The sequence below is a fragment of the Alosa pseudoharengus genome, unplaced genomic scaffold, assembly GCF_046254945.1.
Source record: "Alosa pseudoharengus isolate Yale_2024_CS ecotype anadromous, Long Island Sound unplaced genomic scaffold, YU_APseudo_1.1 YU_APseudo_1.1_scf_4, whole genome shotgun sequence".
NCBI classification, from domain to species: domain Eukaryota; kingdom Metazoa; phylum Chordata; class Actinopteri; order Clupeiformes; family Clupeidae; genus Alosa; species Alosa pseudoharengus.
Window position 1 is genome coordinate 29,315,647 of NW_027468774.1, and position 15,010 is coordinate 29,330,656.

Below are 15,010 nucleotides of genomic sequence, written 5' to 3' on the forward strand. Positions count from 1 at the left end.
CACAATTGCCCCATGCACGCGTACGCCTTCTCATCTAAAGTGGTGATCTACCATCACTCAACGAGCCCAGTGGGGCAAAGTAGGAAGCTTAAGAGCTTTTTTAAAAAAATCAAAGGTAGCAAAATTACCCTGAAAGAAGCCTGCTGAAAGGACACACACACACACACACACACACACACACACACACACACACACACACACACACACATGGATGTATATGAGAAAGGAAGTAAAGCCTGCATCCTGCATCTAAAATTCATCACAATGTAGAGATTTTGCTGGATATTTTCCAAATTACTCCACATGCACATTGTTTTTGTACAGCTGCTTCACCAGCTTCAGTCACTGTGCCCGTCGAGTGCAGTAGTAAACAGCAGTGTCCTCTGCTCTCAGACTCTTGGCCTCTAAGTACTGTGTGCTGGTGGATCTGTCCTCAGTCAGGGTGAACTGGCCTTTCAGAGACTCTGCCTGATACACAGTGCCAACATTCATTGCCCCAATCCACTCCAGGGGTCCTCCAGGTTTCTGTCTGATCCAGTGGATGTAGTAGCTTGCCATTGTGAATCCAGATATTTTACAGGAGATCTTAACCGTCTCTCCTGGTCTCTTCACCTGAGCAGGAGACTGATTCAGTCTGATCTCATCACAGACAATACCTGGGAGATGGCAGCAAACATTCAAATTATTACTTCACACAGACTATTTAATAAAAAGTTCATAGATTGTGCATAAAACAACACAATCAACAATATTACTGCTACTACTACTACTGTGCCAACACCTGTAGTAGGCCTAATGTAGAAACAAAATAGGCAGAAGAGACAATGTAGATAGAAAAAAAACTAAACTTGCAACATGCACTAAAAAATGCGTGCTAATAAAACAGTTATTACCCTGCATGCACACCAACACAAGAAGAAGATGGAAACAAGTAATTTCAGCCATCGTGGTGTGTAATTGTCGGAGAGTGCTGGTGAGTCTCTCAACACCTGGTGTTCATAATGAGATTTAGAACATGTGTGATTAGATATTATGGGCATGACACTGTAACTTTGCATAGACCGCCCTCTTGAGGCTTTATAAAGGGCTCTAAGGACACTTTAGTCTGAAAGTGCATCTGAGGATGCTTTTCCTGTTTTAGGACATTGATGATTATATCTCCGTAATTTGTATTTATGATGAATAATTATAATAGATAGATAATAACACTCAAACTGAAATAATCACAATGTAATGAGAAATATACAGTATTGTCTCACGCGGACAATATTGAAGAATTATTCTGATAAAATGTGAAAACCTATAACTGCATATTCTGTTTGGCAACAGGATCTGGATGTTATAACAGATGTCTGTTTTTGTACAGTGAAACTACTTCTTGTGTCACTGTGACTCTCGGGCACAATAGTACACAGCTGTGTCTTCAGGCTTCAGATTGTTCATCTGCAGATACAGTTGCTTCCTGCCATTGTCTCTAGAAACTGTTAATCTTCCTTGGACAGAGTTTGAATAATATGGAGTGCCATTAGCTTCAGTTGCCACCCATTCCAGCCCTTTCCCAGGAGCCTGTCTGACCCAAGACATCCAGTAGCCACTGACTGTCAGCCCAGAGGCTGTGCAGGTCAGTTTGTGAGACCCTCCAGGGCTGATGACTACTGGTTCAGATTCAGTCAGTGTCTGACTTCTGCATCCTGTGAACAGAAAAACACATAAAAAGTTACAATACCATAATTACACATTAAGATAAACATTACACAATAGACATGACATACTTTCGATTGCCATCAGGATAAAAACGAAACACCATAATGTAAGGTCCATGACATAGACACTCTTTTGCAATTTTGTCAGTCACGTCACACTCACAAGGTTGAAAGGAAAGGGCTGAGCATGCCATTATAAATGGTTAAGATGTAACAGAGCTTTGCATAGCCCACCCTCACGTGGGCTTATGGATTGGTAAAACCCTCATGTATATCCATTATCCATTTTGGTCATATGTCCTTCTACTTAAACTGTAAATGATTGGCCACTTTTGGGAAACTAAACAATATACTAAACTGTACCCCCCCGGAATACAGGAACTGGAATACAAGGAAGACATAAAATAATCTTTCAATGTGATGCTATTTTACTGGAAGGAAAATTAAATGATGACACATTTATGCTTTTTAATTCATCTTGACATCACTCTTTTTGATGCTTGTTCTCAACACTGCAAACATGACTGCAAACAAATCTCTATCGACCAGATGTTTTCACTGTGTAGAGCAGCGTTCCCCAATTTTTTTTTTTTTCAGGGGAACCACAATTTAAAAATGACAACTTATTGTGACCTAGTTCACAATAGGCATATTGAAAATCAAGTTTGAATCTCTGCATGAATGTTACTGATCATTCTTATGGTTGTGTGGAGTTTACTGTCCATAGCTGTTAAGTGGCTTTTCACAACCTTTTAACAGCTTTTAACAACAGATTTCAGTTATGGGGGACCACCAAACAGAATTTCCATACATTTCCCACCATTCAAAAATATTATTAAAAATCACAAACATGTCATTAGTTAAGTCAGTCAATTACAGCATTTGGGGGCAGCCGTGGCCTACTGGTTAGCACTTCAGACCTGTAACCGGAGGGGTTCGAACCCCGATCAGTAGGCACGGCTGGCACCTAACCCCTCACTGCTCCCCGAGCGCCGCTGTTGATGCAGGCAGCTCACTGCGCCGGATTCAATTAGTGTGTGTACACTGTGTGCTGTGTGTGTTTCACTAATTCACGGATTGGGATAAATGCAGAGACCAAATTTCCCTCACGGGATCAAAAGAGTATATATACTTATACTATACTTATACATTCTAAACATTTGACGGACATAGACATGGATGGATTATGAACCCCTGGGCACACGGGGAGAGGGCGTGGCACAGGTGTTGGCGTTTGGATGAATGTTTCAGCTCACAATTTGTGGGAGAAACGTGTCTGTCGAAGGTGTTTCTCCATGGGTTTGTTGCAGAGAGTACACTGCGGTAGTTATCATGCTAGGTTAATATGAGTAGCTGTAGTTGTCATTTGAAAGGCCTATGCTGAAAAATTAATTTACACTGGTTACCTGTCTAGGAAAGAACTCATTAAAAACTTCAGACACTAAAAGTAACCTGTAACCTGACTCCGCCAGATGGATGGTTCGCATTTGCTCTGCATGTCCATCTGGGAACTTTCAGTTGGAGAACTTTTGGTAAGGGGTGAAAATACTGGTTAGCTGATTGGATCAACCATCTGTCTATCACCACCTATGTTGGTTATCGACGGGCCGAATCAACCATTCAGATGAACAAAGTGTTCTTCTAATGCCTTCGTTAAACATACAATTCAGTTAGCGTAACTAACGTTAACGTTTTTACTTACCATTTGTATGTGACATGAACCTCATCAACGACAATCCCCAGCAAGTTTTCACGGTAGGCCCTACACTTCTGAAGAAAGTATATTCCTCCATTATGGATTGGAATCGGCTGTGGAGGATGTCTGTGTCATTCATTCCTCCCAGCTGCATGGCTGAAACTCATAGCTTCACAGCTTCCCCAGGAATACCATCTCATCTGTGGATGCCGTCATGTTGTTCATTGCGTCACACCTAAACCTGCCTCAAAACCAACACTGATTGGCCGTTCGTTTGGCAATCTGCTCCAAATTTTCTCTATCGGAAAGATGCCAGACTGATCTGCGAGTAGAAAACTGAAGCTCGCGAGATCAGGATGGTCTCACGAGGCTATGGGCCCTGGGCCTGGTTTCTCGATAACGATGGATACACGCACATATTAGTGTTCTCTACGATTCATCTAAAGATTGCTCTTTTGGTTTTTCCGACTGTTTCCCGAACACGCTCGTAGCATGAATGTGCGTGTACTGCTCTTAAGATGCTCTTAAAGGGAGCTGTCCACGTTAATAGTTCTGAAATATCCTCTAATATTATGGTGATCACATCACAGCTACGCCTAATGTTTAAACTTCGGATCTACACATTAATTCACATCAATACATAAATAGAAAAACTTTGACATCTGCATGTAAGCATCCCAAGCAGGCTACATACCACACATATACATAAATAGTTGTAATTATTTAAGATTAGATTGTTGCACCATTTTTATGTTAAAAGATATAGCCTATGAACATATTAGGCTTAGGCTATACTGTAGCTTACTCGGTACAGTAGGCTAGGCTAGCTTAGGCTACTCGGTACATCGGTGTCGGGAAACAGTCGGCAAATCTTAAGACGTTCGTAAGAGGGACTTTATGACCATCTTAGGCTTACGATGCTTTTGGGAAACCCGGTCCTGGCCTCTTCCACCTGTAAGTAAAATGGGTAACACTTTACTTGATGGGTGAGTTCATAACACATTCATAGCAGCTGACATAAACTGCACATAAAGCATTCATGACTTTTTCATGAGACATGACTCAACGTTCATACCAAACCTTTCATGAATGTGGAAGACAGAACGACGACAACTTGTGAAAATAAAAGTCCAACAATCGCAAAGCAGCATTGTCGTTTTTGTTCCAAACCTCTTACCTGATCACATCACATGTTAGTCAATGGGCTACTCCAGTGCCAAAAAGACAGAACATGGTCAAGCAAATTACTTTAGTATTTTGTATAGTAAAGTGACATTCAATGTAGACTTCATAAGATATTCATGAAATATTTACAAAAGCTGGAGAGATTAAATTAATGGTATCCAGGTTACACAAATATGGGTCAGCTGAATGTATGCTAGTTTACCTCCCAGTGTTAAACTCAGTGATTACGAATACTTCACAACTTGTATAGTAAAGTGACATTTGATGTAGACTTCATAAGATATTCATGAAATATTTACAAAGGCTGAAGTTTAAATTAATGATATCCTTTATTAAATATTGGATGCACGTTTAAAACCTTTTTCCAAATGTGAATAAGTCATCAAGTCATTATTGAATTGAGTGACGTGACCCATAGAATTTAATTGAGTGTGTTGTCCATAAACGTTAACGTTATTTTTAACACATATTTGTGTAACAATAACAAAAGTTTGTTTTCAACACATTCGGTTTAAGAGTATATCACAGTGATACCTACAGGACTTAGGATGTGCGATTACTCTTTGCTTGCACTGATCACCATGTCCACTTGTGCCATTGGACACTTTTTCTATGGACATGCTCCCTTTTCACATTCTTGGAATTATTTGGTTATTACTGGTACTGGTATTGGAGTACTATACTGTGTGTAGTAGTGTGGCGCTACAGGCTTGACTGAGGTGAAACTAATGGGGGATTAAATAAACATTTTGATTCATCTTTGGAAAATAATAATTCTTTCCATGTGAAGGAAAGAGAGTTTGTATTTTTTTGGTTGGGTAAGGGATCATGCTGAATGTCCTGGCAGAAGAGAAAAGTTGTATGTCGATGACGTCCTACAATCAGACCTGTCAGATGGCAACCACCTCTCCTTCTTCATCACCTCCCCCATTATCTTGCATTTTGAATGCTATCACCCCCAGGAAAGGTACCATATTTACCTATAGAGGAGTACAAAGGCTTGTTACTGGGGCAATACCCTCAAGAGTACACAATTGTGCTCCTTAACTAGTACATATCTAGTTTTTACCCTATGGTGGCAAATGTGGACAATGTACCTTTATGCTCTAGAATAAATATGAACCCTTGGAAAAGGTACACGTATGTTCCTTTACCCAGTGACAAACCATTTTACACCCTAGGGTGGCCAATCTGTACCCTAAGAGCAAATATGAAATAACACAAACATTATATATATATTGAATTTCCCATTGTCCTACGTAATTTAGAACGACAATTAACCGTATGTTATCTGCACACCTATGAAGTAGATCCATTTTTTTGGCCGTATCACACTTGTATATTAATTCGCCGAACTCGTTGTGAAGTTTAAATGAACTGTCACGTTGCATCCGAGCTGTAAAATGCAGACGTTCAGAACATTGCAACATTGTAGCATATGACAGAGGTGGCTTTTAGCTAGATGGATGACAGCAGGCTAAGTAAAATAGCGATGTTTCAAAGCTAAAGTTCATCAGAATCTTGGGATACGCCCGCTTGACAACGGGAGAGATAGAACTAACGACTGGCCTTTGGCCGTAGCAACCATCCATTTAGAACTAGTAATGGCAGTTTGTCCTGTGAGTTGAGAAATTAGTTGATATGTGTCGGAAGAAATTAGTTCTACAAACAAGACAGTTTTAGCGATTAAAACGTTTAAATTGTAACAGCAAATGAACACAACGCAAGTGGCAACAGTGGAATAAGCGGGATAATGGACTCCACGGTGGTCTGTTCACAGAAGTTAATGCACTACGAGGTTTAAACGGCCCTCCGCTTCGCGTCGGGGCCGTTTTACAACCTCGACCGTGCATTAACTTCTGTGAACAGACCACCGTGGAGTCCATTATCCCTTACATATATATATATATATATAATGTTTGTGTTATTTCATATATATATATATATATATATATGTTTCATTAACATTCATGCAATCACAATGTGGCATAATACATTTAACTCTCATTCTGAACATTTTTTGTACATTGCTGGACTCTCATGTCATGATGTCATGTCACAATGTCCACAACATAAACAAGTCAGAAACACATTACAATCCATTGTTGGAATAGGTTGTGCATGAGTGTTGCCAGTTCCCATTTGAATTAGTGTTCAAATGGATATTAACAAACATGTGATAAGGATATAAGCGATGAGAAGGTATTAACTTTGCATAGACCACCCTCTTGTGGCTTTATAAAGTAATGAAGACGCATGAGGTTGCATGATATGATTTTATATTGGGTTTCCATGAACAAGCCTGTCAATATGATTATGTGGATTCATTTTACTAAAATCATTTGAAGGAGTTGTATACACACACACACACACAGACACACACATACAGTACACACAGACACACACACACACACACACACTTCCAGCTTCCAACGCCCACTTGTTGGGAAAGTGGGCAATTTGGGTGTGACTGTGTGTATGTGCCTGAGCCCACAAGCATGGATACACAGATATTTAATTGGCAATATTTTATATGGAACTTTTACGTGTACAGAAGAAAAAAAATCCCTTCCATTTTCCTGTTTTGGTAGAATGAGCGAAAAATACGATTTGTCAATATTCCACACTTGCCCATAGTAATAATTATACAGTATACTATATATACAATTCCAGTTTTTCAGTGATGTCATTTGTTTGCATTTGTCTATTAGCCAAAACATTGTTATTTATTTATCCCCAACATGTGTGTTGTGTCTGTTAAGTTTTTATGCAAGTCTTCAGTTGGCATCACAGTGGGGTCGTCTGGCACAGTAATATCTTGCATACCTCCATAGTGTGTGCTATTTTGTTTGTTCATTTATCTATTGGGGGAAATGGCATGTCAAGGCTGACATAACTTAACATGACCAGTGTGAAATATTCAGAGTTTTTGCACAGGTCCTCTACTGGTTGTTATCACAGTGGGGTAGCCTGGCACAGTAATAGACAGCTGAGTCTTCAGTCTGTAGATTCTGCCCTGTTAGAGTTACTGTGCTGCTGGAGGGATCTTTAGAGATGCTGAACTTGCTCTTCAGGGACTCTGCCTTGTAAGTATCTGCATCCTCCCATATGTGCATTATCCACTCCAATGTTTTCCCTGCAGGCTGTCGGATCCATGCTGTTGCATGGTTACAGCATGTAGTTAGAGAGTATCCAGACACTTTACAGGTGAGGGTCAGTGTGTCTCCAGGCTTGATCACCACAGAACTGGGCTGTGTGAGCTCAACATTCGATTGGACATCTAATGAAAGAAAAATCAGACTGAATCAGATTGAAATGTTCACCTGAATACATTTCCAGTATAAAAACTAAACAAACAATTGACACATTTATAAAAGAATAATAATAATAAAAACAATAGTAGCCTAATGATAGGCCCACTGCTGTGTTATGGTTTATAATCTACTCTCCAGAGACTTACAGGACGCAGCTGTCAGCAACAGTAAGACACTGGTGGGAACCATTGTGTGTGCTGGTGTCAGGGGCCGGCTGAGCACGTTCAACTGAGCCCAGTGAAAGAGAGGCTGCATTTACACTGTTTCATCTCATTTGTTAAACAAAAGCATCCCATTAGAGCTGAGAGGAATAACCAAAATTTGTGTTGCAAATTCATAACGCTTATGATAATAAACATTTTTGACATAGAGAATTAAAATTCCAATGAATTAGGATCTTCAAAATATGTATATTGTTTCTGTCCCTATCAAAATAAATTAGTAAATAAATAAATACATACATAAATTAATTAATGAATAAATAACTGTGATGCCATATTTTTAAAAACAATAGATTGATGTGTATCATTACTGTAGACCAAGTGTTTTTGAGTAAATAAATATTTAATGAGTTAATTATTAAATACTAGCCTGAAAATCCAGACCCAAATCCGAAAGATTAAGGGTCTGGCTACGAGTAATAAAAATGACCCAACTTGAGGGGCGGCACCAAGCATGCATTGAAAATATCACTGCACGCAATTGGATAACACTATGACCAATGTTTACTGATTGATTCCGGACTTTGACACAATTGGATAACACTGTGACCAATGTTTACTGACTGATTCTGGACTTCGACGGTGCAACGCTGTCTTCATCTGTTTAGCTCACCTCTGGCCCACCTATATCAGATACACCGATATGATTGTGCAGCTTGGCTCCATGGGCAGGCAATGAGCATTGTTACTCATCGCCAGAGTCACTCGCTGAGCAAATCCAAATTGTGCTTTTGTGAGAACTCTGGATTTCCAGGGTAATTAAATAATGTGATCATCAATTTGACAAATATTTACTTAATGGAGGTATTTGGTACTTTATGGCTTTTATGTGATAACATGTTACAGAAGGGATAGGTCCTATCTGAACTACTCATATCAGCTGATCTGTAAATATATGACATGTTTTTGTACTGCACTTCAGCTGTATATCTCACTGTGGCTCTCGAGCACAGTAGTACACTGCTGAGTCTTCGGTTTTCAGGCCGTTCATCTGCAGGTAAATCTGCTTCTTGCTGTTGTCTCTGGAGATGGTGAACCTTCCCTGAATGGACTGGGCATAGTATGTATAACTACTGGAAGTTGGATGCATTCGAGCCAACCATTCCAGCCCTTGTCCATGAGGTTGTCTGATCCAAGCCATGTAAGGATCACTGCTGAACCCGGAGTATGTGCAGGTCAGTTTGTGAGAGTTTCCAGGTTTAAGAACCACTGACTCAGATTCAGTCAGTGTCTGACCATTGGAATCTGCCAAATAAAAGAGAAAGTATTATTGTAATTAAATTAGCTCCAACATGGCCTGCAAGACAAAGAATTATAAGTGAGTGGACCTTACCTGCAACTGATATTGCTATTAGTACACATACAGTAAACAGGTTCATGTTTCACAGTTGTTGTCTCTCTCATACACAGTCTGTGTGCATGTCCTATGGACTATATATATACCCAGCACACACTCTTCATTTGTGAGTGGACTCTGCCCATGTGGAACAGCTAATTAATAATCAAAATGAACAGTGGGAGGAGAAATGCTGTTTGATGACTTGTGTTGTTACAATGAAAGCAGAAAAGATCTTACAAGTGCCCTCAAGAGGCTGATATGGAGATTGTTCAGATGATTTAGATCTTACAGTAAACATTTAATTTTTGCAATGTGATAAAATATTATGTTAATAAGTTTTCTACTCTTTCTATCATATTCTTATGTGATTCTCTATGGCCATAGTTGAAAAACACAGTGTTGACTTTTTTTTGGGTACACGCACAGTTTGGTATGATACTACGATTGACAAAGGACCGTTATCTTCATACAGATATGAATAAAGTTCTCTGAATGGCATGCCACCAGATATTTGGCTATCATGTTTAAAGGAGAATGTGAATGTGTGGGTAAAAAACTGATGTTTGAGTGCTACAAAACATATGTCACCAACTATGCTCTTTTTGTGGTGTCATGGTGTGTGATTGTGATTTGTCAGTTCAGCAAAGCAGTCTCTCATGTTGGAAGAGTTTACAGTAGGGAAGGTTGGTTTAATGCTGCACCCTAGTGGCTGAGTTCTCTTTCTGATGTTTTGGGACCGTCAGATGTCGTTAATGGCAGCACAATTTAGGTCTGGTTTGAAAAAGTATATGGAGTCAGGCCATCATGTTACAGAATCAGTATGTACTGTAATTGTGCTACTTGTTAAACATGTTACTTATTTTGCGTCTTCTGTTCACCACACCGCTGATCTGCTGCTTAGTTCAGAAAGCCCAGTACACCAGAGAGAGCAAACATATTGCACGAGCGTCATCAATCTTTTATTCTAATTAGATGTAGGCCTACTGCAAAATGATACAAAATATTACCGCCGATCAATGCTGCACATTCTCTCCGCAAAAATGAATCACACTTGTCAATTTGTCTCCATCTCCTACTCCATCTCCTACTCTTGCAACTTTTGTGTATGTAAATGAGTGTCAGCATGTGTGCGTTTGCATTTGTGTATGTGTGCTTCTCTGGGTGTGAGTTTTCTCTTGTGAGTGTGTGTGTGGGTGTAATGGTGTGTGTGTGTGTGTATGTGTGTGTGCATGTGTATACGTGATTCTGCTTATGTGTGTGAATGCATGTGCTTGTGTGCATGCCTGTGTGTGTGTGTGTGTGTGTGTGTGTGTGTGTGTGTGTGTGTGTGTGTGTGACAGAGTGCAACCTGTCACTGTCACTTGTATGAACAATAAGACTGAACATTTCAACAAAACAGGACATTTTAAACTAATATTAACTTGTGGGATAATTGGCATGATTATGGACAATTTATTTTGTAATACTGTATGGCACTATCAGGTGGATGAATGAATGTTTGTGATGACAGTGAAAATGTTTGAATGCATGGTGAATGGCGTTTCAATAGATCATGCGCTTATCGGTTGTGGCGCTAAAAGGTATTGTTGGCAGAGCATAGCTTCAATGCGGTTTCAAGTACACACATAACATCTTAATGAAGTTTCTAAAACTTGTGATTGAATGTTAACTCTTTGATAGTGAATCTTCTCACCTGTCTTCATGGCGGCCTTCCGTTCACAGGGGGGCGAACCGGATTGTAGGGCGAGAGACCATTTTCAAGGTTTGGGACGCGCTCCCATATGGTAGTAGGCTATAAGTAGGCTATAAGGGCTCCATAATGATTTTCTCTGATCGCCTCTTGATTCGTGAGTTGTACCAGTTCTAGAGGGTGGACAGTGGGGCTCCTATAATTCTTTAAGCTGCATTTTTGCTCCTCACCACAGTCTGATCTTGTCTTGTGTTGTGACTGCTCCGAATCAGACTCTAATTAACAGAGAACAGATTCCATGTCTTATTTTAGAATATGAAGGGTTCAGATGCAAAAGCCTTTAAATGCCACCTTCGTCAAAAATTAGATAAATATGGTGAGTGGATGCTCTCTACACATAGTTTACGTTAATCAAATAATTTAACTTCAAAACCCACTAAATTCCACTCTCTTCCTGGTCTGAAATATCGATTTATAGGCAAAAAACTATAGGAGCCTGGTTTTAAATGCTCATTAAAAGAAATGTGGTCAGGCTTTTGCATCTGAACTCCTCATATGTTTTATGTTCTGCATTGATGTAGTTTTTGTACACTCCTTGAATCTCCTCCATCACTGTGTCTCTCTGGCACAGTAATACACAGCTGTGTCTTCAGGCTTCAGGCTGTTCATCTGCAGATACACCTGCTTCTTGCTGTCATCCCTGGAGATGGTGAATCTTCCTTGAACCGTTTGGGAGTAATAGCTGCTGCTATATATGCTTGCAACCCATTCAAGTCCCTTTCCAGGAGCCTGTCTGTTCCAAGCCATATAATAGCCACTTACATCCAACCCAGAGGCTGTGCAGGTCAGTTTATGAGATCCACCAGGTTTAACGACAGCTCCCGCCGACTCAGTCAATGTCTGACAGAGTCCACCTGTTAGAAACACATGATGCTGAAAATCTGGTAACCCCCAAAAATTAAAGTGATCATTTTTTTGTAAACACTCTGATACTCACCCAGAACCCAGAAAGCTACAAGAAAGAATTGGATTATGAGATACATGTTTCAGGGCTGAAACTGTCTAATGTCCAGACTTTCATACATACAGGTATATATGAAGCATGAACATATGTCTATATATGAATGTGTGTATTTGCATAAACTCCTCCTTCCAAGAGAAGACTAAATAACATGATAAAAGGAGAGGGAAGCTTGTGTGCTCCACCTATTATGTTTAGAAGAGTAAATTAATTAATTCTTTAATTTACTTGAAATGCTTTTGCATAACAGTAAGTTATTAAGTTCCTCTTCAAAAAGTATCCTGTCTAGTGTATATTCTTTACCTATTGTGAACTTAACTTCTGCAGTACATCAAAACATGACTAAAGAATCTATGTGCCTTTGCGGCTCAACTGAATTAACTGGCAAACCAGCAACACTAATATACAGTAATGGCCTCATCATCCACAAAGCTTCCATACTGATGGAAATGTATATTGTGTTATACTGTAAGTTCCTTTGGATAAAATAAATATGTGTAATCCTTCCTCCAAGGAAGGCAAGCTTCCAGGCCCAACCGTCGTCCTACTATGGTGGCTATATAGAACGGTGATTAAACTTTTTTTTACAGGATCTACTTCATAGGTGTCCCATTATTCAGAATTAATAGCCACCCCACCAGCCAATCAGAAAAGAGTATTTCTTCTCTCCGGGGTGATAACTTTGAATGAGAGTATAGACTCTACTGAGAAAAACCTGTAGGCCTATGTCTAATAGAGTGGCCATATTGAGACAAAAATAATACTGTGAATTTGACGGGTTTATTAAGGCTTACTCTCAAACTGTAATAGATTGAAAATATAACTTTCAGTTACATTGACATCCATTACATCACTGTTTATCAGGCCAGGTCAGATGCTTTGGGTTTTGGTACAGCTGCTTTGCCACAGCCAGTCACTGTGAGTCTCGAGCGCAGTAGTAAACAGCAGTGTCCTCTGCTCTCAGACTCTTGGCCTCTAAGTACTGTGTGCTGGTGGATCTGTCCTCAGTCAGGGTGAACTGGCCTTTCAGAGACTCTGCCTGATACACAGTGCCCTGATTCATTCCCCCAATCCACTCCAGGGGTCCTCCAGGTTTCTGTCTTATCCAGTGGATGTAGTAGCTTGTCATTGTGAATCCAGATATTTTACAGGAGATCTTAACTGTCTCTCTTGGTCTCTTCACCTGAGAAGGAGACTGATCCAGTCTGATCTCATCACAGACAATACCTGTAAGAAATGATACATTGTAAACAATTGTTTTGATTAAGTATTAACAATATAAACAAGTTTTGCTATAATGATATTGTGCTAACCCTAAAACATAGTATGCTTTACCTTGTATGACCAGCATTAAAAGAACATTAGTGAACAGGTTAATTGCCTGTATTCTCATTCTTGCACTGGAATGTGTACCTACTACTGAAGTAAATGAGTACTGTAGGTTATGAAATGTGACATTAAGTAGCAATGATGTAGCTACTTTGCATAACTTCCTCTTTCATGCTGCAATACAATTTGCACATGTACTTGTCTCTTGCTTTAAGTATCTTTGCATTTTTTGTTTTCATTGGACAATATCTTTTCACTGACTATCTTCTCTATGGCTCTATGGTTTATCATTCTTAATAAATTTCCTTTTGGTGTTTTCCTCTCATATTTGAAGTCTTGTGAATTGTAAAATTACTTTCTTCTTTACTTTCCTCTCTGCTTCCACAACATTAATTCTTGATCCCCAAGCATTCCTCTCCTGGACAAAATATAACCTGTCAATCTGTGGCCGTAATATATGAACCACCATGAAACACCATGCATGTGTCAGTGTGGAAAGATGACCAGAGAGTCCGGAGCTGAGACCTCCGTCCAGCAGGCCCTGTCAGCTGTCAGTAAGAATCAGAGTGGTGGGAGGCATGTTTCTGCAGGGGCACAGGAATGGTGGGTAGCTTTGCTGCCCTCTAGTGACAAAAGCAACAGACGAACCAGCCTAGTGAACACAAAATTGGCGAACATAGAACGAACACAACAGGAGTTAAGTGGTGTATTCAATGATGTAACATGATTTGATAGGCTCATTCAGTGCTTGCTTTCATGCTGAAAATTGTTAAAAACATAACTTCCAAACAGGGGGGCCACCAAGGGGTGGCCAGGGGTGGCCGCGGCCACCACAACATAAACTCTGGCCACCCCTGGCTATGTGGCTGACGGACACAAAATGTGTCCAAATTCACACCCATTATTCTCTGTTGAATTGCTCACGGAGTACTTATCACACATAAATCACACAGATATCACATGAAAGAGCGGAACCTGAGCTTTCCCATGATATTAGCGGCTAGGTGTTGTGATAAATGGTTCACAAGACAATTAACGTTGGATATACATGGCATTTAATCATATTTCCATTGTGCACACAGTGCTTCGTCTATCTCCACACCCATTACTCTCAGTGGTATATCTCACAAACACTTTGGTCAAACATAGCAAACCATATATCAAAATAAACAGCAGAACAGCCTTAACGAACACGAGGATATGAAGCATTACTCTGTACAGTAGGCGGATCCCGAGTAATCCAGTTTTGAAATTGCAGCAAAATTCTACATGTTATTCAACTTTGGGCTGAAATGCTAATATATTCTAATAGCAGCCCAAAATAATGAACTTGCTTTCCAAATCAAAGAATTGAAAGTTGGTCATGGCATGCACAGATCAACTGTGCTTTTGAATAGATATTGAATATTAAAAATAATTCCGTGGAAATCCATGGATTCCAGTTGATGCAACTGGAATCCATGCATTTACACGGAATTATTTTTGGAATCTGATCCCTTATTATACCTGTTC

At 39.8% G+C, this 15,010-nt stretch overlaps 2 gene segments (V, D, J or C); both read right to left on the reverse strand.

Moving 5' to 3' along the window:
- Window positions 1-342: 342 nt before the first annotated feature.
- Window positions 343-974, reverse strand: LOC143102278 (immunoglobulin heavy variable 1-46-like). The segment is given in 2 exon segments: window positions 343-656; window positions 894-974. Coding segments are annotated over 2 exon segments (366 nt in total).
- Window positions 975-7,526: 6,552 nt separating this feature from the next.
- Window positions 7,527-8,087, reverse strand: LOC143102879 (immunoglobulin heavy variable 2-26-like). The segment is given in 2 exon segments: window positions 7,527-7,864; window positions 8,045-8,087. Coding segments are annotated over 2 exon segments (381 nt in total).
- Window positions 8,088-15,010: the final 6,923 nt, after the last annotated feature.